Below are 20,693 nucleotides of genomic sequence, written 5' to 3' on the forward strand. Positions count from 1 at the left end.
AAGTCCCAATTATGGCATCATAGAAAGCATTTTACTGGGTATTTTTCATACCCGGTCATTAATATTATCAGGTGTTAGTAAGTGGTAAGGAGTGAGAGCAATAGATTCGAGGGTATTCGTGATCATTTAAATTGCTGGTTCACATTGAATAGCGAAGACAATATAGATACTCTGATTATCCTACTGTGTGTTTTAAACAAGCAAGATAACATAAGATGATATGACTCTGGAGGTTAAGGATACATGCCTCTTCCCCCAGTGTACTAGTTGTACACAATGATCCATTATGGATTTATCATTCATCAATGTTATCTAAAGCTTTTGCAAACTGGGCTATATTTCTAACCCAAATTAATTTCTAGGATTATGGTTTTCATTAGTCTATAAGCATCTATGTAAAAAAGGAAAATATAATATCCATGAGGAGGAAACTAGGCTGGACTATCTGGTATTTCTCCAGGGATGGATATTATATATAAATATATGTGTATTCTCAAACATGCACATGCATACACACACATGTGCACTCACATGTATTTTGTCTTTTTAAACTGTGTTAACTTTTATATGCCCACATGAAACCTTTCCTAATTTTGCGGCTTGTTCTTTGTGTCTCCTCAAACATTTTTCAGGGAATGTCCTAGAAGTTTTCCACTATCAGCTTGGCATTTCATTGTTTAGCTTGAAGTGGTTTCAGTCTCTAAAAATTATTTCCAATATTTCAAAAATCCTAAATAATTTCCTATATTTCATAAATGATCTCACTGGCAACTTGAATGTTCCCAATTTGAAGTTATCATACCTTTAGGAGTCCACAAAGTTGTAATGCTGAATTTTTTTTTTTTTTTTTTTGGTCAATGAAAACAGCAATTTTATTGTTCATTGTGTTTTAAAAATAATATTTAAGGAACTATAATAAACAGTCCCAACATCACTCTCTGAGGAATTCTGTCCCTTATACTGCTTCATTCAGAGAGGGGTTTAGAAATATACAACTATGTAAATAGACACACCAGAGAATAAATCTTTCATGGCAAGGAGCTCTATCCTCTCTCCTGCTTATATGTCCCAACACCTCCAAGCAGAGTTGTTCCTGTATAACGTTGCTAATAAATCTTCATTAGTTATGCAAACAATTATAACTAGCCACAAAACCAAAGTTCTTGTAAAATAATTCTAAGGCTGCATTAATTGTCAGGATTCAGGAAAGCAAGAGGTTTTTCTAGGCTCTTGCTTGATATTTTTACTCCCACAACTGAAACTCAGATCCTCAGAGGCACATTGCACTTCCAAGTCAGAAGTAGCATTACTATAGCATCTCCAACCAGTGTTAAAGGACGCGTAATGCAAATTCAGTGAAACACATAATGGCTCTTCTAAAACCTTCTTATCTAATATTCAAATAAATAACATAGTTTTGCCTGTCAAGGTCAGAAATCCCAACTGTAATACAAATGGACACATAACAAAAATAGCCCTGGGTGCTGGGTCAATGAGCTTTTATGGAAGGGGATTTCTCCTGACCACGAATGGCAACAGTAACTGTTTACTGCACTGTACACAGTCTCAGGGAGTTCCTAACATACTGTACTGGTGTCTGATACCAGGGACTCCTCCATGTTCAGTTGAGAAGTGGAAATTAATCTGTGTTCTCCAAGAGGGTTTATATCCACACAATCTTTAAATGCAGCCATTCAGTCACCAGAATATGTTTTTTCCTAATTTTTCTTACAATATGTCAGTTTTTAAATTTTTATTTCAAAGATATGCAAAATAGAGTATAATTCCATATTATTTATGCAACATTCATGCAATGTGTTTAATGTATGAACTTATATAAACTGTCATCATCTTTATCAACAGCTGTATATATAAAGTGAGTGAAATAAACTATATAAAATATTCAAAAAATTAGAACTGTAATTTAAATAGGTGTTTAGAACAACAAAATTACAGAATTATGACTGAACACCATTTACTTCATATATCATATCTCCCATTTTCCTTTATATGTATTTAAATTTACATTTAAACCCACTATAATTATTGTTAGAGTATATCATTGTTAGTAAGCCTCCTCATGACTGATAAAATAAATAAATATTACAGGAAATCAAATGGGTAAAAAGTGCTTTGTGATTCTTTTTTAATTAAATGTGTTTACTTTTCACTTAATATGAAGAGGTTTTCAAAGAGTAATTCGCTATTTATTTTATTTTTACTCTATTGACTGCATAATATAGCTCACTTTGTTGCAACTCTGACATGCCTGTATGAAAGTATTTGGTACTGATTTAGGAACAATGGTAATTAATGATGAGAGAGAAGAAAGGAATCTTAATCTAGGGGGAAAAGGAAGCAGAGGCTTTCAAAGGCATTTAAAGAACAATCACCTACCAGTTCTACTCGTCCGAAACCTCCAACTCCAAGGGTGTCAATGATGTTGAAATCAGACAGCTTCAGGTTGGCGAAGAAAGCAGCTTCAGCTTCATATCTGGATTTTTTGATGCGAAAAAATGGAAATTTCTTAGAGGTGCAAACACGAGTACCACGCACAACTGCACTGGAATGGCATGACTGTGGAACAGGGTTTACCTGCTTAAATTCCATCTTGCTTTTAGAGTCTGTGTTTTCTCACACTCATAATTTTTTGGTCCCAGTTGTGCAAAACAACAGAAATTTGCACTTGTTTTTCAAAGTACTGTAGAAAAATACAAAGTACCCACTGCATGCCAGTCAAGTGACTGATAAATCCAGTTATCAAATCAAAGTTACATCTCGGTATTTTTCTACGCGTCTTCTTGTGAACACGGATTGTTTGAGTTGTTCTTTTTTGGTTTTGTTTTGGACTTTTTGGTTTGGCTTGGTTTTGGTTTTGCCGTTCAGATTTTAGGTTGCAGTTTCTCATTAGTTTCCCTTATCCTCGGGCTGGCAGCGCCTCCTATAAATATTTATTAAAAGCGGCAAGATCATGGAGGTCTCTGAAGCGAAATCACAGCCAGGTTTTTAGGAAAACAGATCCGAAAAGCTGAGGACTGATGTACAAATGTCTGAAATGGATGATTTCTGAAGCAAAGTCACATTCCTAAAAAGTGTCTTTCCTTCGTTTATGTTTACTCACTGACTCGGAGCCAAAACTCTCAGCGAGCAATCCCAGTGTCTTTACCACTGCAAGTTTCTTATATGAGCGGTGTGGAGAAGCATGGGCTACCGTTCCAACAGTCTAACTACGCACACATGCAAATCTGACACATGCAAGTGGCCAAAATAAGCTGCTCCTGATGAGACAAGTGAATATGAGCTGCTTAAAATATCTCCTTGTGAAAGGCCTTACTATTTTTAGAAAGGGCAGGAAGGCATAAAGATGAAGATGATCTGCCCACTCACTGAAGTCAGGTCAGGGAGTAATTCAGCTGTCTCAAAAATAAAGTATTTGAATAGCTATGCATAACCCATGACCCTCAGCCCGGCAATACCTGATGCAGTACTATACTATAGATAGAAATGATGAATGCATTCGAGGTTATGATACTTACACAGCTTATTTATGTCCCTTTTTAAAAAGAATCAGTCACAGGCATGTTTGGCATTAAGCTATGTAACATTGCAGCTATTCCATTATAATCAAACACAAATTTAGACTCTCTAGTTAGGAGACATGTGAAACAGCTTTCTAGGTGAGATTTTAACATTCTTCAATTTAAAATTACAGTTCTAGTATTTTTAAAAAGTCAATTGTTGACAGCCTCCTCAGAGGGTACAAACAACATTAGTTTTCATTATTGGCTGATTATGTGAAATCAGCTCCCTCTAATAAACCTAATAAGCCTCTATAAACAAGGCTGTTAGTCAATCCTAATGGTATTTGTAGATTTCTGTCATGAGCTACACAATCGAGAGATCAACATAGTGATTCAGGAGATGGTTTACTAGAATGGAAGGAACGTAAGTGGCAAATGTGCATTTCTAGCATTCCAACTGGCTCACGACTTTTGAAAAATTACAACTGCATCCCATTGAAAGGGCCAGTGGCAGAGTTGACTCTAACAGGTGCTTAAAAAAGGACATCTGTTGAAATCAGACCCCATGACAGCTTGTATGTGGTCAAGCATATCCCGGCAGTCCAGATGATTAATCCTTAAGAAGCCTGTCATTGAATAATAATCTATGTGTTTGCTGGATTTAGAAATCTCAGGTACAAAGAGGGTAAACTCTTTCAGAGTATTTTGATAGCATTCTATATATTCAAAGTATGGTGTTATTACTTATAATGCTTGAAGACACCTCCAAAATTCTCATATTCAGGAATTGAGAAATTAGGCTGGAAGCACACTTAAACAAGTGGAGTGATTCTCAACCTTTGTTGTACATCAGAGCTACCTAAGCATGGTTTAAAAACACTTAATTTGAGCCCTCCCCACAGACCACGTGAATCAGAAATTTCTGGAGGTGGTGCCAAAAGATCTGTATTTTTTAAAAGCTTCCTGCTGATTTTGATGCACAGTAAGAATTGAAAACTATAGTTCTGAGCCTTCTGAAAGACTCAGGAAGTTCCAGAAATCATACAAGAATTTTGAGGTGGCATAAAATGGGCCAGTGATAGAAGTAGCTGCCCAATGATCTGTAGGTGATACGTTCTTGCAAGAGGGTTTGGGCTTTTATACATTGGTCTGGGTTCCTGGCAAGTCTTAGAGTTGTAAGAATGAACAATAGTTCTATAATAGCTAACACAGCTTTAAAAATAAAAAAAGCAACTTTGCCAACAAAAGGCAGATGCAGAATCCAAAAGTTATAAGGGCACTTACTTTATGTTTGGATATCTATAGGAAAGACCTAAAGACCTCTTGACTTTGTTTATATTTATTATCTGGTGAATTACTGATGGCACTTTAACTAATGGGATGACATATTAAATTTCATCTCAAATGGTGGACATTTTCTCTTTAATCATCAAAATACATTTAAATATGTACTTCCCCATACACTAGAAGCACCAATTACAGTTAAATAAAATATTTTGTATGTCTTAATAAAAAGATACTGGTAGCATTATGATCATACTTTGATAATCTTTGCTAATTACTTTGCTAATATTACTAGGTGAATTTTCAAAATACTGCCTAGTTGGGTGATTTTATCTTGTTACTGATAAGATACATTTTGAAGGGGTTTTTGGATAATTGTGCTCCTGATCCTCCATTCTGTTCCTGTTTTTTCAGATCCTGATTCTTGGGGAAGTCAAATAATATAAGATGTAACCATAGCAGTTTCTCTTTTCCCATCAAGGAAATTTGTTAGCTGCTTAATATTTTATATGCATCTATTTTTCTTCGCATTTATTTTTAGAGACAAGTTATATCTTTATCACAGAGACTCTGTACACTTTCCTTTTATGAATTAATAATTTTTTTAAACAAAAAAGTCACCGCATGGCGGACCTTTAAAAAGAGGCTAAGCTATGGACGATTTAGCTTCTTCAGGTATTTAACTGTTTCTTGCTCATAACTGAGAGAGACGTTTTCATTTTTTCCCCTTTACTTGGGGATTATTTGAAGAGAATTTGAATCCATTAATTTTGTTCTATTTTCTTTATAGTTGATAAACATTTGAGTGGGGAAAAGTAAATGGTTAAGTAGACATTGTTCTATTAAATAAACTTCTTATGCCTGAGTAGGTAAATGTGTAACCCAAGTTCCTAACTAACTTACTACCGTAGGGTACTAGGTCCAAGGAATTAGGCTCAACTTCATGCAATTCCAAACTCCGTGTTTGCAACAGTGTTTCCGGGAGGACAGTTTTCAAGTGCTAATGGAAATACATTTTAGTAAGAAATACAGTTCCTGATGTCTGGTTGCTTAAAATATAAAAAAGTATAAAGTATATTCTCCAATAGTCCTTAATTTGGTTTGAGACTATGATTTTTTTAAAAAAAAATTATGGTTATTATTATTATTGCTGTTTTAGTATAGGGTAAAAGCTATGAATCCTCTTCCCCAAAACTGCAAATTTTGATATCCTGTTGTCTTTATACCTATAGGAACTTACACAGCCCTAAAATAGGTTAACAACACCCAAATAACTATACAACAAGAGAATACATGTGTTGGGTGAAGAAGGCAGAGATAATATATCATTTCTCAAACAGGCCTGATAATAAGATTCACCTGGGCTATGGTGATTAGAAACCACAGAAAATTGCTAATCCCTACGGGGTACTCTTTCAATCGTGAAATATTGAGGTTTTATTCTAAGAACGTCTAAAGAGTAACAAAGTTGCCTTGATTTTCATCTCCTCTTTTGGTTTCTGCTTATATACCAAAGAAAGTTCCAAAAGCAATGAAAATGTAAAACTGCAGGTATAAAGAAGATGAGACCAGGACACTTGTGCATAGTCTAGAAACAGAAGAATGATACTGGAATAACCTCAATCTCCTCCTTCCTCCCCACCCCCGCCTCTCTCTTTCTAAAACCACATATTTGCACAGTATTACATTCACATTTCTTTAGGAAATATATAAAGGCCATTTAGTTTTTGTATTTCCATCTCTTCCAATATTACTAGCCTCCACAAAACTCAAGGAGTAAGAATCAAGTATCCTTTATTATTCACTGCCATTGTTTTTCTATCGTTAACATAATACCCAAGAATCAATTTTTTCGTTTCAAATTAACAGAATTTGGACGCTATATCTTACGACTGATCATTATCATTAAGAAGTGAACATCTCTACCTATATACTGGAAATCAAATGTGATGGTTCAGCACAGGACAAAACTTATGAAACTTAAAATTTTGTCTTTACCATGACATTGCGACAGCAGAAATAGCTCAGCATTATTTTTACAAAGCAGACATTATTATGTGCACTTTTAAAGTAAAGGCCGAGTGCCAAAGGTACATAATTCCAGATGGGTAATTAAGAGCCAATAGAAGAAAAGGCAAGTGTGGCCCCATTTGCTTTAACTCAGCTCATCTGTAATCCAAATTAGTTACAGCAGTCTACTCTGAAGAGTCCCTAAGCATTACATCTTGATTTGCATGTGGATTAGTAGATGTTAGCACCTTGCTTAACATCTACTAATCCACATGCAAATCAGTTATCATGGTATTGCCTGGACTCATTTGCTCTTGGGTGTACTTTTATTTCCTATTGAATTTAGGCTTATCAATTCTTGGGGAAATCCATAAAAATAAAATGTTTTTACTAAACACATGTGGACTCTCATCTATGACTGAGTTTATTTCTTATTTCATAACTGTAGTAGGTAAGATGAGATGCAAGTGGATGATTCATGTCTACTCCAAACTTAAAAAATTATAAGAGAGCATTTTGGCACATAGACAAAAGCTCATGGACTCATGGTACCGGTTTTGCCAAAGACTTTGTCCTTCCAAGTCCTGATTTCTTCAATGTCTTGGCCTTCCTAGGGGTATTGACAAATACATTTATGTAAATAAGTATAAATTTGGTGATAATTAAAGTCAGAATCCCAGCTTACTTTAATATTCAGATCAATGTCTAGAAGCCCTCTTTGACCTTGTATGTGATCAAAGAGCCCAGCAATCTATAAATAAATGTCTACAGAAATAGTTAAAAAGGGGGTAAGAATGTTCAGAAAGTGAACCCTAAGCACAAAATATGTAGACCTGGTCTATGGTAAATCTAAGATACAATAATGGCCATGTAATTAAATGAACACTTAATTTGCTACACAGGATTTTATGCAATAATTGTTTCGGATTTAATAAAGCTTGGTGTATTGACTAATTTGTAGGTCTGGCAAAGTAAATGAAAATTCAGCCAGAAAAATAACTATATAAAGTAGCATTGGAAATTGGACCAATAATACTTATTTGCATATTTAACACAGATGCGATTTGGGCTTAAACTACAGAGACTGTTGCTTCATTGTGTTACGTTAACTTTGTGTATCTGAAAAGTGTTAGGAGGTATGTGTCCTTATTCCCTTAATTCGCAAATGTTTAAAATTAAATAAGCTTAGTCATTAAAATAAAAATGGATAGTATCTATAATCAAGTCACCAATCATCTCTTATTAATAATTTAATTGCTGTATAAAAGTCTTATTGACAACTAAACTTTGAAAGCAGAATCATTGGAAAACAGACATTATTTCCTGTTGAATCATGTTTTTCAAATAAAAGTCTTTTCATAAATGTCCCTATTACTATAAAGTTTTTAAAAATCTTTTTAAATATAAGAAACCCTATTCCTAAAATTCTACATAAAAAGAGACAATTTCTAATGTATTTTATTGTACAGCATATAGGTATAGTCACCATTCTTTTAGTAGTGGAGGGAATACCTTGAAGAAATAAAAGTTTAAAACTAACTTAATAAATCTAAAGTATTTCATTATGTCAATTTCCTCTGAAAAGTATAATCTCTTCTTCAGGGAATTTGAGATAACAGTTTGCTTCTTCTATTTCCAAAATCATAGTTTTCAGGAACACAAACTTTTTTTTTTTTGAACACTCTAGTCATGAAATAGTTCTACTTATTTTTCAAATACATTCCCTGGAGGAGATATAGCCAGCAAGAATACACAGGAAAATTGTATTTTGTGTATCTACTGCATAATAAGAATGATAGTAATGCAAATATTTTGCATTTAGAAGGCATCTTTCTTCTAAGGATTTAAAAATCTGTCTTATTTATCCTTGCTGATTGTCTGTGAAGATGAGATAACAAATATTTTTACTTCTATTTTGCAACTGTGTAAACCAGTTGCTGATAAGTGATTGGTTTCAGTCATTAAACACCAGAAGAATTAGGACTAGAAACCTATTCTGTGTTTCACAGCATAGCATATGTACACTTATTCCAAACAAATAAATCTCCTTTACACAAGATAGTGGAGAATCATACAATTTTAGAAATGTTTTTTATCCCCAAATCTTAAAATACTAAAAAAAGTTCAAAATTTGTATCAACACCATTGGAGCTCATGTAGTCTAACCTTCACATTTTTAAAAATAAAGGAATTAAGTCTAGAAATGGTAAGTGACTTAGCCAAGGTCACACAAAGACCCAGGAATAAGGAACTGGCATCTGAGTTGTGGTCTGTAATAGTTTTACTATCTGAGTCTATCTCTACAGTTTTTATAATGTTCTGATATTTGAGAAACAAAGGCAGATGCAAAAGCAGTAAAATATATTTGAGTAGTATGCTCTTTTACTACACATTTCAATTAAGAACAGTTTTGGCCTCCTTGTAGCTAAGCACTATGTGTTCTTGCCTATGATGTAGTTTGTGTGTGTGTGTGTGTGTGTGCGTGTGCTCTAGTTAAGTAAAAAGGCCCAAAATGAAGTACATTTGTGCTTAAAAGATGTGTTGTAAAAATTTAAATATCAGGTGAGGATATACTACCCACTATTACCATATTAACCATTATGCATTTTTATTTATTCAGCTTTGAAATAATTTCTACACAGTTTGAGGGGATTTTTTTTTTTCTAAAACAAGGGCATAAGTTAAATATATATTGCCATGAAAAAAATTAGCAATAAAAGAATTAAAGATTTCCCCCCTCTTAGTGTTTGTTACTTTAAAAGAATCACTGACCATAATAGAAAATTCATTTATTGAGTTATCTAGTGACTATTTTTTTTTTTTTTTGCTTTAGGGACTGTAAATACTTGAATATGTATATTCAAACACAAAAGCATTCAATTCTCAACTGTACTTATGCCAGAAAGATGTCCTTCATAAAAATGCATAGCCATTAGAAGCTAGTGGTCTGAGGAAGTTCTCTGTCATCTCAGTGCAGAGTAATTTCTTCCTTCTCCTTCATCCACATTGCTCAGAACCTCAGTCCTGAGTCGTTTGCTTTTTATTGTAGACCAGGGTGGTCCAGAGCTGGTGACTATCAAGGCATGGCTTCTCAAGGCCAGAGAGGTAAGGCTTAAGGAGAAGGAAGACAGGTGACAATGATTCCTCCTCTGTTTTCACTGTTGCAACAACTCAGGCCTGTGAGGGAACACCCCTCATCCCTCATCTCACTGCCTCACACCACCCCAGAAAATATATCTGTTACTGAAGAGCTCTCATTGCAATTTCCACGAGGACACCTTTGCCATAGCCTACATATCTAAAGAAGGGATAGGTAAAGACAGCCTAAGTTTTACCCTTAAATATAAAAATCCCTTTTTTACTCAAAGACTAAAGAGAAGTCTTTGCTTTCTTCTTATAGATTACTTTTTAATATGGAAGTTGAAAATTTTGAAAAAAATATGGAAACATTTAATCCTAATTAAATCTTAAAATTAGTCTTAATCATAATCTTAATCAAAGGGATCAGTCAGAAGATTGAACTGGGAACAGAAGGATTAGGCAGGATTCGAACACTAGAGGTCAGTTTTTATTTCTGGAATCAGAATGTTCCCTTTAGAAATTTTTATAAAAATCCAGGCTGCATCCTTTCTCTATGATTACTAGCATGATCTTCTGAATTGAAAATCGGTGAAGGATTCTACAGGAATTTCACGGACCGGAGGCTTAGGGATGTGGTCATGCTTACAGTGGGCCAAAGAATGAAAAGAAGAGTAGAATGCAATGTGTGGCAAGAAGAACATGAGAAGACTACAAGTCACCCTTCCTGGCTTCTAGGAATATAACCAAAGAAGTAATCAGGAAGTTGATCCAGGACCAACATGAGCAAGACTTTCCTTTTTCTGCAAAATGAGTTTGCACTAGACATGTCCATGAAGCTCATTTGCAGCTTGATAATTCTGGGATTCCAAGTGTCCTAAGAGATGTACCCTTTGCAGAAAGCCCTGGCACCCACAGCTTCTCTTTTTCCTTCTCTGTAGGCCTCTTCCCCAATCCCAGACCCCTGAAACTCGTGCTTCAGGAAAATACTACCAGAGGCTTTCATTTCAGGGAACCTTGCTTTCAGCTCCTGGTATCCAAAGAAGGCAGGAGACCCGATTCAAGGGCCAGAACACCAGTTGAAGAAGACATGTCTTGGATGTCCAAAATAGAACTGTAATAGACCAGAGGTTCCCTCCCATTCCAGGATTTATATCAGAGTTATGGGTTGAGTTTAAAAACAAACTTGATAAAACCTTGAGACTTGGGACCAGGCATTAGTATTCTAAAATGAGATTCATAAGTAAGTCTATACGGCCGTTAAGTACCAACGTTGATGATCATATGTAAATTTTAAAGAACTATTAGTGTTAATTTGACATGTATGTTTCTCTGAGCACATCAGTCACTTGTCACGGAAGTTTAGAATAAATGTGTAATCAAATTTAACTTTAGCTGCACTGTTGGTTCAAATGAATACTGCTATCACACTTAAACTGACCTTCACTTACCACTTCATAAAGTTCCTGCCTCTACACTTGTGTATGTCTAATTGAATAGCACAAAATCATTTTCTACCATTTTTTTATGATTTGTAAAGGAAAGGATGAAATAAAGGAAATTGGAAGGGGGCATTCAGGCCTATAATAATTATTCTTTATGCTACTTAACAACTAGGGAATATTTTTTTCATATTTGGCTTCTTTATCCCCACGTAGTTTCCAGAGATACAGTTGAACTTTTGACTATACCCTATTCTCACTTCTCTGTTTTCAATTCCCTTTTCCTCAAGCAAGTTATTAAACTTTCTTTCAGGATTTAACAGCTACTGAATTTACATGCCCTAGGTGGATTAATTTGGTTTTGCAAGGTCTTTTCACAATAGAGCAAGCTATGTAATGTGAGAATATCTCCTCGACTTGTTGCCTTTCTTTACCAGGTTTAACGGTTGGAATGTTGAATGTCCACTTAATGTTTTCAAAGAACAGACAGTATCTGATTGGATTCTCAGTCTGATTTACCCTCGTGTAGCTTTGCACACAGAACTGCAGATGCACAAAGGACAGAAAACCCTTTTTCTGTTCCATCAGAACAGGAAATTACTGAACTGGAGGTGGAAAGCTTAGAAACTTGTTCTGTATGTTGGCACCCATAAGCAGGTGTCCACTGACATAAGCTAGAAGGAAGTGAAGGGACCGCAGGGAGGATTGGTCTCTCCTTCTGATTGGAAGAAGAAGTAGCCACAGTTTCTTCATTTCTGTAATACTCGTGATATTTGGCCAGACACGGGAGAAACAGATAGAACATGAACCTCAATATAAATATATAAAATATAAATACAATATGTAAATATTTATCAATATATAAAATATGGGTCAAATGACTTAAAATTGAGGAAATCTATTTTTAGCAGCAATTACTCTATTTTTACGAAACTACAAAGGATATTTCAGTAGTAAAGAAATTACATGATAGCATATACTATTAGCACAAAGACACCACTTAAGATACATAATAGGGAATATATTATATATATATATATATATTGTTTGTGGAGTTTTTTCTTATAAAAAGCAGATACATTGACATTCTTGGTGCCAATACTTCCACTGCTATATTGATAATTGTTTCAGAAATAAGATTCCTACAGAACTTTCTTGCTAAAGTCTAAAGAATCAAAGTACTAACACAGAAAACAAAACGACCCTGATATAACTGAGTTATTTAGCTTGCACAAAGTGAGCTGCTTTTATTTTTTTCCTCAATTTTGTTCCAGCCTATGTGTAGAGCTAGACAAGGCTCAAATCTATGCTTCCCAGTGAGAGAAAAAAATTTGAAATAGTTTCATAAACATGATTGTTAATTTTTAGAGTGTTACTGATTGGAAAGCAAAGATGTAAACAAAAATGAATAGCAATAAGAGTCAATGCAATTTTAGGTTTCAGGCAGCTAACATACATTATCATATATATTTAGAAAATATATTTACATAGAGAAAGTGGAGTTCTATAACTCTGTCTATTCTTAAATATAACAATTTAGAATATTTATCTCTTCAGAGATAAGACCTTTCTTAGGTGATTTAACAGATGAAATTTGTTATCTAGCCTAACAGTGGATTAAGAATCTGCTAATAAGCAAAAGACTCTGCAACCATTAGTCTAAGCCTTAAGTATTAGAGAAAGTAAGCTTAGTGGGATACTTTCTAGATCCAGGGTCTTTGAAACATTGATTAAATATAAATATTCCTTTAATAGTAACACCCCAATTATCTAACAACATCAAGTACATTGTTCAGATTATTAAAGTTTATCCCTTCTAATAACCATATAAATTTCTCTCACTCCATTTAAAAAAAAAGCAAATTAGAGAATCAACATTTCTAGAACAGATTATCTTCTTCCAACCAATTAAAGCATCAGTTATCGAACATAGTAGAACATTCAAAGAATGATGCCCGGTTGTCAGTTTGAATAATCAATCACAGTGCTGTTACCTGTATTTGAGATGACCCCAATAACACTTCTATAGTACGTGTTATTAGCTAGTCAGGTTTTAAGTATTAGTTTTTGATAGAGTCAGGGAACCTGTCTTACCTCCCATATCTGACCAAGATGTACTTATTTGCTATAAGCTATAAAAGCAAACAGCCACATTTGTTAGAATTGGCCCTACAATATATTCATTCAAGCAATGAATACTCAAGGAGGCAGTAATAATGATTAAAGTATAACCTCTGGAGCCAGTCTGCTTTGGACAGATTCCAGCTTCATTTTCACTGGCGACAGAGCCTGAATAAGCTACTTAATCCATGTGTGTCTCAGTTTTCTTCAACTGTTTAATAATAAGCATAATAAGCCAACTTCCTTGGGTTGCGATAGATATTAAAAGAGATAATACATGTGAAACAAAACTATAAGGAATCACTAATAATAATAATAAAAGGTAATTGTTACTTTTCATGGAGTTTTTACTATGTGTCACCTACTGTTTGTCAGTTGTTCCTTGTTACTACCAATTGCCTGATTTTTCTGTCTGTGAATTTTTGGCTGACCTAAGTTGACCCCTACTCACACATATACCCGCCCTTGGCTAAGATCTAGGTAGCAGAGTTGCTTGGCGGGCAACCTAGAGATAATAGGGGTGTTACTATATAGAGACAAAATTAATTTAGGCACATAGAAATATCCAAGCATGCCATAATGTTGGAGTTTGTTCCATTCCCTAATATTCTATTCCTTTATTCAAAATGTCCTAATTGTTGGTTTCTGATGGTCCCAGTAGACTTTGTTAACTCTTTGTGCTGCTGGCCTATATTACAATTTATGCTGTGTTTTCCCCATTTCATTTCTGAACTATCTTATATCTTGTATCTGTCAATGCACAATCAGGTACTATCAAATGAATGGATCAAACTGAAAATGATGGATATGTGATGAATGAAGTCCATTTTAGATCCTCTGTTAAAAGAAGGGTGAGGATCTCCTTTTAGAAATTTAAATTTAATTATACTTTTCACAATTCTATCATACTCTCAGGGAATATGGAAGTTATGAACCATAATATGGATGAAAGAAAAGCAGAAAGGTCTCATGTTGCTTCAAGCATGTGATCCTTACCTTCAACTATTCCCTGAGCTTGTGGGATACAGATGATCACCATGCTCTTAGCCACAGTTGGGCAATAGATACAGAGTCAGGCAACAACCATCGTACTCCAGAGGCTGGAAATGCCTGAAACAGATTCTCAAGAGGCATTCACAGAAAGTCTGAGGGTGTCCCCTCTGAGATCAATGAATCTTTGCCAAAATCAGAGTTGCCAAGAAGTCACTCAGTGACCGAATCCTGTAAATAGAGCCATCTCCCATTCTCCTAGGTTTTATTTAGTAGGACTCACTTCCTTAAAGCCACCTGGAGACTGGTTCATTGGCAAACAGGGCAAAGACCTGGCCAAGTTCCAGAGGCACAAAGGATCTTATTGGTTTCTTCAGTAACATGCAGGGGAAACCTATGGATGCCTCATGACCAGAAATTTGTAAGTGTACCTTTTAGAAAGGGAAAGCTAAACTCAGATCTACTTTCTTGCCATTGGCAAATAATTATAAATATTACTTTGATAAAAGGTCTTATAATGTCTTTACCCTCTAAGTCATGTTTATTAGGGGAACAGTCCCAAAGGTGAGTTTTTATGACAAAATAAAATAAATTAAAAAAAAGAAGAGAGAAAATTCTTTCTTTATCATTTTTACTGACAATTGACAACAGAAGAAAAGTAGTACACAAAAGATCTACTTTTTTAGGCTCTATCAATCATATTTGCAACATTCCATCATGTCACATGAGTTTATTGGCTATGCTGTTAAAATACAATACAATTAACATCACATGGGAATGTTCTATGTCCGTGGAAAAAATACTCATAAAAAGGCTAATGTTTTTGAGATGAAAGTGACATGATAAGGCTTTGGAATTCACTTAGTGTAGATGTTTCATTGCTCTCTATTCTAGCAAATATTATCAACTGCCCACTTCCAACCAGCGATGCTGACCTGAAGAGCCTGGTCTGTGTTGCACACAGATTCTGACTTGAGTCTGCAGTACTCTAGGCATGGACATACAAGAATAAACTAAAACGTCAGGAAGAGCATTTGTACTGTGGGTATGACACTATAATTATCTTTCCATGTCCATGTGGCTCACTAAAATTGAGCACCTACTTATGTGCCTAGAACTGTACCATGCCCTTTCATATAATTTCATTTAGTAAAGAGGGAAAGATGTTTGCTCAGGTACACCTGAAACACGAAACATACAGAAGAGCATTAAGAACCACTGTAGAAGAACTTATAGTACAGGCCTCTCATTCTCAGGTTGAATTTCATCATTTTTGGAAAAATGTTTACCCGGCTGGGACAAATGGAAAAGAAAGCAGGGCTTTTGAGTCAAAAGATTTTCCCTAAGGGTTTAAGAACAAGAACTCCTCTCCTTTAGTTCAGGTCCCCTCCTTCCAGACCAGATTCCGAGATCAGCAATGCAGTGGCTTACATCCCTGGTTTAGCTGCTACCTCTTCATGTCACATCTTTTACTTTCTATTGAAAATCCAAATCAGAATCAAAACAAGAATTATTTTTGGATCTTAAACAAAATTCATGACAATGAGACTGTAATGATTATGGCAGTGATGCAATTGAGAGCTACAGCTGCACAGACAATTGCATTACAAAAGAAAGGTTTTCTTTGTATTCAGGAAAATGTCACCAGGGTTATGGCTTCCCTTTAACCTACCCGCACTTGAACTTCAAATTTACTTGCCTTTAAAGTATTCCAAATCACGAGAAATTGTATACCACCTGTTTTAGATTTTCTAACAGAAAGTGAACATAGAGTTTTGCAGCTAAAACAGACATTAAAGCTATGGCATCGCTAACTTCCTCTGGAAGGGGAAGGAGATCTGAAATTAGAAACATAAAGTTAAGAAGTAACATGGAAATTATCATATTTTTCATTGCTTATAAAACAATTTCTCACTCATTACCACAGAAAAACAATAATAATATAACTGGGCACGTGTGCAGCACTACTTCACCCAGAAGTGGAAAATGTAAACTGTGTTATACCATCAACCTTGCCATTGCAGCACTACAGTTTTTATGCTTCTTACAGAAGATATTTCTATAATTTGTGTTTTTAAATTTTACTAAATGCACTGGGTTCTTTCTTGTGCAATCCATATCTCATTTCTCAATGGAATATACAATCATCCCTCAGTGTTCATGGGAGATTGGTTCTAGGACCTCCCTTGGATACCAACATCCACAGATGCTCAAGTCCTTGATATAAAATGGTATAGTATTTGCATATAACCTACATGCATCCTCCTGTATATGTTAAATCATCTCTAGATTACTTATAATACCTAATACTATGTAAATGCTTTATTTACAATGTAAATGGTGGTTATACTGTATTGTTTAGGGAATAATGACAAGCAAAAAGTCCATATATGTTCAGTACAGACACAATTTTTTTTGAATACTTTTGATCTGTGGTTGGTTGACTCATGGATGCAGAACCCATGGATATAGAGGGCCAACTATATTTTATTCTCTGTAATAATATAACATGTTGTGAAATGCAGTACCTGAAGAGAAAAATAATCTTAGACGTTACCATTAAGTATTCGTTAGATAAGCAATGTTTCCTTATCAGTTTTACTTGTGAGATGAAACCTTACAAATGATTACTATACTTTTAGTCCATTAATGAACATGTGTCCTTGACAGAATATGAGATCTCTTGCAATTTAAGATTTTTTTTTTTTACTTCAAAGTATTAAGGGGTACAAATGTTTTGGTTACATGTATTGCTTTTGTAATGCTTGAGTCAGGGCTACAAGTGTTCTGGATTTAGTATTTGCCTATTTCACTGTGATATTAGATGAAATCTGCTGATATTTAATAACTTCTCTACATTTTCATGGAAATTCAAAATAAACCTTAAGCTCAATCAGTGATTATGACTACCATGTTGACCCCAATTCATAAAAGTTTTCAATCTTTTTTCCCCCACATTTGACTATGTACATAAGACACCCAATAGTCCTGAGGAATGTAAAGATTTTTTTCTATTCTGGAGTCTCTGTGAGGTGAAAATGATGTTCACTGGGCATCCTGTGATCAGGAGCTCAAACCCCTGAGGATGCTTGGGGCAGGTGTGAGCCATTCCACGTCTAGTTATGACACATATTTTTTTATCCATTATTTTTTCAGCATGGAAATAAGATTTTATTTGACCTAAAACAACAAAGTACATTTTCAATGTTGGTAAGACATCACCTTTGCCCTTCATGTTTTATAATGAAAACCAAGTGGCTGAGAGTGACAGCAATTATCCCCAGGTTAATAATAGAATAATCCTGCTGTGAGAGATGAACTATGAATCCCAAAAAAGTCTGTAATCTTTTTAGCATTTACCAATCTAACTCTCTCAAGACTGATAAACTGTACAAATCAGTTACAATAAAGACATTTGATAGACTATTGTAAATAACTTGAACAAACTAAGACAAGGTGAAATAAAAGCCCTTGAAATTATTTTAGACAGAGTAAGTAATCTGAGCATTATAATCAAAACAGTATTCAAATTGTCTGTTTTCAGCAGAATCAGGCAGTTCTAGGATATCGTGAACTACTTTTAGCAAATTACCAATAAAAATAAGCATATGCCAGGCACTGTTTTAGATGCAACTCTCATATGACTTGCATGCTGGTGGTGGAGACAAAGCAACAAATAAAACATAGTGTGTTAAGTTATGGTAAGTGTTGTGCAGAAAAATTAGGCAAGGAAGACAAGCAGTAACAGGAGTAAGGGGGCTGCAGTCGCAGCTCCAATTAGAGATCTCACCCAGAAGGAGGTGGAGGAGTGAGCTGCCTGGGATCTGGGGTTGGAGCATTCTGGGCAGAGGAAACTGAAACTGCAGTGGCCCTGGGGTAGGAGTCTGTCTAGTATGTGTTATCATTAGCAAGGAAGCTGGAGTGTCTGGAAGAGGAGGAGGAGAAGGAAATGAGACAGGGGCAGGGTGGAAGGTGGAGGAAGGGGTGCAAGTTGTCTAGGGCCTTGTAGGGATTTGACTTCTACTCTGAAAACGAAGCCTTTAGAGGGCTCTGAGCAGTCGGTTTTTATACTCTAATTTACATTTTAAAATAGCTTCGAGATTGAAAATAGGCAACAGAAGGGCAAATGCAGAAATACGGAGACAAGTCAGCAGCCATTGCAATAATCCAGGCAAGAGAAGATGTGGATGTGGCTTAGACTGAGTGCTAATACAAAGTGGCTGGCTTTAAAGGTGGAGTCAGTATGATTTGCTGTTGGATGGACACAAGATGTGAGTGAAAGAAAAGAGAAAGGGGTGATTCTGAACTTTTGAGCTTCAAGAATGGGAAGGATGGAGTTCTATTTAGTGAAATCAGGAAAACTATTAACATAAGAGAAACAGGTGTGGAGGAAAAGTGGGAGTTCAGTTTTGATCTTTTAGGTTTGCAATATATATGATTTATCCAAGTGGACTTTTCAGGGAGGCTGCTGTAAGTCTGGAGTTGAAAAAAGAAATCTGAGATGGAAATATGTCTTTCAGGTAGGCTGCTATAAGTCTGGAAGTGGTCAGTAGGATAGTATTGAAAGCTATGAGATGACCTGACATCACCAAGGATGAAAGTATGGATAGAAAAGAGAAGAGATCAAGGAGTGAGTTGTGAAGTGTGCCAACACTGAAAGGTTCCAGAGACCAGGAGCAACCAACCCAAGTATAAGTAGCTGGGATTGAACAGCTAATGAGGAAGAAAGAAAACCAGGAGAATATGGGCTTCTAGCAGCCACGTGAAGAAAATGTACCAAGGACAAGGAAGTGGTCAACTATATCAAAAGCTAGAGGTAGGTCCAATAAGACATGATAATCAACACTTGAATTTAACCAGCTGGAGGTCACTATGACCTTGGTAGAGAAGTGGGGATAAAAGACTCAGGAGAGAATGGGAGGTGAGGAATTGGAGACACTATGTTTACATGTATTTCAAGAAACTTTCTTAAATGGGAGCAAAGAAATGGATTGGTAGATAAAGTAGGAATGTAGGGATCAAGTGTTTTTGTTTCTTTGGTTGGTTGGTTGGTTGCTTGGTTTTTAAAGACTAGAGAGAGGAAAAGATTCATATAGCAGAAGAGAGAAAAATTTTTAGGGTGATTCCCTTGATGAAGAGAAAGGGGATATGATCCAGTACACAGTGAAATGTTAGAGGACTAGGTCAAGACTAGTGATAAGTCAATGTGACTTTTTCACTAAAAGTCAAAAGTTCCAGAAGAGTGACAGACTAGAAGTTTAGACTATAGGACAGGTGAGAGTTTTTATACACCTGAGGTAATGACATGAAGATAAGGCAAAGTTGGGATAAAGTATTATTACAAGGCAATTTTTTTTATCAACAGCAACAACAAATACAAACAGCCATCTTATTTAATGACTGCATAATATGTGGCAGGCATTATTCTAAATCCTTTATACTCATTGTCATTTAATTGTCACAATAAACAGCCCTGCCCCTCCCCTAAGGAAACTGAGACCCTGTTTCCTTGGCTTATGGATCACACGGCTTGTAAGGAGTTGTATTGAGTTTTACATGTAGGCAGTCTGACTTGAAAACCTGTGCTATAAACCACTGATTCTCATCCACTCATTTTTCTCTCTCTCTCTTTTTTTTTTGGAGGGGGGTGGAGACAGTCTTGCTTTGTTGCAATGAGTGGAATGGCATCATCATTGCTCACTACAACCTCAAACTCCTGGGCTCAAGCAATCCTCCTGCCTCAGTCTCTCTAGTCACTGGGACTACAGGCACACACCCCCATGCCTGTCTAATTTTTCTATTTTTTGTAGAGACGGGGTCTCACTCTTGCTCAGGCCGGTCTCAGCAATTCTCCTGCCCTAACCTCCCAGACTGCTAGGATTACAGGTGTGAGCCCCGTGCCTGGCCCCACCCATCTCTTTATATATCTACTTACATATTTTCATACCTACATGCCCATATTCTCACTTCCATTTAGTGTTTCCAATGGTGAAGAATTGGATTGATGAATATATTTATAAGAAAATGAAAGATTATGAAATGTAAAAAATATCATGAACCTAGGTATAAATTCATGTTATTACAGTAGGTTTGGAGTTTAAGAATGGGCTACAGATTGGCTTTTTTGTTCACATACATTATTGGAAAACTCAAAACCATCCCTCTCTGGACTCGCATTCTTCTCAGGAGAACCTGTGCCGACCAAACAGCAGTGGAGGAGCTGAAGGAAGCCAATTTTTCATAGGAG

The 20,693-nt window shown here is 35.6% G+C and overlaps 1 protein-coding gene across 2 annotated transcripts in view; it reads right to left on the minus strand.

Annotated features, from left to right (window-relative positions):
• The window catches only part of PRKG1 (protein kinase cGMP-dependent 1), a 1,171,371-nt gene that overhangs the window by 41,803 nt on the left and 1,108,875 nt on the right, over positions 1 to 20,693 (minus strand). For both annotated transcript variants that reach the window (XM_069461138.1, XM_069461137.1), the window contains exon 10: positions 2,398 to 2,494. In XM_069461138.1, coding sequence (XP_069317239.1) covers positions 2,398 to 2,494 — 97 coding nt within the window. The remainder of the gene's footprint in view (positions 1 to 2,397; positions 2,495 to 20,693) is intronic.

Source organism: Eulemur rufifrons, chromosome 28, assembly GCF_041146395.1.
Source record: "Eulemur rufifrons isolate Redbay chromosome 28, OSU_ERuf_1, whole genome shotgun sequence".
Taxonomy (NCBI): Eukaryota; Metazoa; Chordata; class Mammalia; order Primates; family Lemuridae; genus Eulemur; species Eulemur rufifrons.